General features: G+C 42.1%; 1 protein-coding gene across 1 annotated transcript; it reads right to left on the bottom strand.

Moving 5' to 3' along the window:
* On the bottom strand, positions 1 to 2,220 carry AGABI2DRAFT_146793 (hypothetical protein; the record flags this gene model as incomplete). Its single annotated transcript, XM_006457122.1, has 7 exons — positions 1 to 388; positions 556 to 596; positions 795 to 922; positions 975 to 982; positions 1,271 to 1,491; positions 1,543 to 2,043; positions 2,098 to 2,220. The coding sequence occupies 7 exons, from the start codon at positions 2,218 to 2,220 to the stop codon at positions 1 to 3; spliced, it is 1,410 nt and encodes a 469-aa protein (XP_006457185.1).
* Positions 2,221 to 2,919: the final 699 nt, after the last annotated feature.

Raw genomic sequence — 2,919 nt, forward strand, 5'->3', positions numbered from 1 at the left:
TTACTTATTTCTGGAGCTCTTTCTGCTCGGAGCAGTATTGCTACTGCCTCGGCTTTTCCCTCTAGTTGTCTTTCGACCCCTACCACGCCCCCTGTGCGAGTTGACTTCGGAAGTAGCAAGAATGTCAGGAGGTGAAACAGAATTGGAGGTGGCGAGAGGGTTGGGAATTGTTCCTGCACTGAGGGGAACAGGTCCAGCGAGGGGAATCATTCCAGTGAGGGGAGTAGGAATTAGAGCAATACTCGGCTGAAGTTGAAGTGCAGGAGCTGATTGGGAAAAAGAAGGGGGCCTTGCAGCTGGCACATTAATCAGGCTATCACCACTGTTTATGATATCGTCGTTTTCATCAAATTCCACTTCGGCGATTGTTTTATCACCTGATAGAGACCTAAGCGTAAGCAGCAGTTATTAATAAATGAATAGATTTTCGCATGCCTGCCATTGCAATCCCATCACTCAATTCCTCTCCATCGTCGACTGCAGGAGAAGAGGAGCCAGATCCAATGAGTCCAGCCTCTATCCCGCTGTCATCACTGGCAATGCTACCAGTTTCACCTGTAGATATCTTTTGTCGTATTTCCTCCGTAAAAATGATGCTGTTATAGAAATCAAAAATCTTGCTGTGATTATTGCGAGCATTTATCATAATTATCATTTATAATCATCAAACCGACAAGCATAAGGCCACTGTGTTACTCCCCCTGTATTTTCAAATTTTGGGTCCCATGAATGAAGATACACGGCCTTCAGAAAATACAATCAATGCCCTAGTAGCACCATAGTTTAAAACTTACCAGTACGGCAATAAATGCAATGAATCCTGGCGTAACCCTATTGACACCCCATAACTCTCCATATGTCTCCCTCGTCTTGGCTGAGCTTTTCTCTTTGATAGAAGCTGGGCCAAACAGTAGCCCTCTTCCTAACTGAAAGAAATTGTTAGTATAGATCACTAATAATAAAAGATCACTTACCACAACATCTATATTTTAGTAACACATATGTTTTATGTAAACATTATGCAAACATTACCGTAAACATAATTTACATAGTACATGTGCAATATGTAAAATATATCTAAACTTTATGCAAATAAAAGCCTTAAAATGGGCTTTATTGAATTTTAAATTTACATATGATTTACATAGTACACATGTAGTATGTATATTATATTTACGGTAATGTTTGCATAATGTTTGCATAATACATGTGTACTATTCAAATATAGAGGTTGTGTACCAGGGCAAGAGCATGATTCATCAAAAAATACTTTTTTCCACTTTGCGAAGTGTTTTTGCGATACAAAAGTGGATAGAACTTTGAGAACTTGTTTGCATTTGGAGCTTGCAGCATGCTGAGGAAATATGGGTCGGTTGAACACTGCAATTTTGGTAGGCTGTAGCTAGATGCGTTCTCAGGCCAAACAAGGGGTGCTAGTGCCTTGGCTTTGATTGCCAAAGTGCGATGTATTTCACTGTGAAACTTTCTGAACTGAAATACACAAATTATTGCTAATCATTGCTGCAAATAATTGGGACTCACCTGCGACCGAAACATGGGGTTACACTCCATATCGCCATAAAAATCAGCTGGGACTGCCTGGTAAAGCTCAGCTCGGATGGCATTTCGCTTCGTTTCATCACTGGAAAAGTGTTCTAGATCAGTGATAGCATCGTCAAGATTGTCGGTTTCAAGCCTCCCATCAGTTCCAGGAAAGATATCTCGCTTGACCCACAACTCGGCCATAACTGTGAATTTCTGTGCTGCAACTCTAATGGGAGCAAGCTCAGATTTCTTGTAATCCACGTTAATACTCTTGCTACTATCATTTCCATCACTATCTTTATCGTTATTGCTGCCACTGCCATTTTCAACAGTACCGTCCAAAGTACTGCCGATATCAGACCGTGCAGGTGAATGGGTTGAGTGACTGGCTTGACCTGTCCGAGTGGCTTCAAGTAATCGGGAAGTAATGCGATGCCTTTCCTCAGATAGTCGGAGTTGTTTCTGCAATATGCAAAGCTGCTCTACAGCGTCAGGTTCCTGTATATATATAAGAGTTAAATAATATATTCATTTGCAGGAAACAACACCCACGTTGGCAGGCTGCTGAACTGGCAAGGGTGCAGGTTGAGATGCCTGCCTTGAATGGGATCGAGAAGGCTCTCGAGATCCTTGTTGAGAAAGTTGAGAGTAGGACTTTTGTTTTTTCGACGCCATACTTTCAGATGAGAGGTGAGTGCACGTTATTATAGCCAAAGTGATGCCTTTGCTACTTGGCTTGCTCACGCCTCATTGGAAATCAAGAGGTGGGGTTCTAAAAATGAGCCCTTAGCTTGTCGCATGTTCTTCTTTATCATTGTTCTAGGCTCAGTAAGTGAGTCAAAGCGACTGAACAATAGGGATATTTTAAAATATCCTGCCTAATTGCCTCGGAGCATGCTGCCACAAAAATAATCCCTGGAAAAATATTCACCGATAAGGAACTACCACCCTATTCATTGGTTCTAGCCTCCAGTCAGCACTGCTGTAAAAAATACTGCTTCTGCGGAGATGCCAGTGGGTGTTGGAGCAACCCTGCTAATATTAGATCACTGATAATATCAACCAATCAGCTTGAGGTTTCCCACAGCTGGATTATTGTATTTGGTTGATCTTTCACTTGCACCGCACCACGTTCTATTCCCCTGGCATCTTCTGTTATAGTGACCCCGGCCTGGTCCTAAGCTGGGGCGTTACGTCGATAGAAATACTCAGAGTTCTAAAGCGTAACAAAGGAGACCTCCTCGATAAATCGAGAAGAGTAACTCAAATGCGCCGTTATAGTACTAAGAGCTTGAGAGCGATTTATAGAGCTTAGCAATTAAGTCTGACGGTTCAAGCGTATAGTTAGACTAAGACTTTGTATTCAAGTCTCCA

This window comes from Agaricus bisporus (assembly GCF_000300575.1).
Source record: "Agaricus bisporus var. bisporus H97 unplaced genomic scaffold AGABI2scaffold_15, whole genome shotgun sequence".
NCBI lineage: Eukaryota > Fungi > Basidiomycota > Agaricomycetes > Agaricales > Agaricaceae > Agaricus > Agaricus bisporus.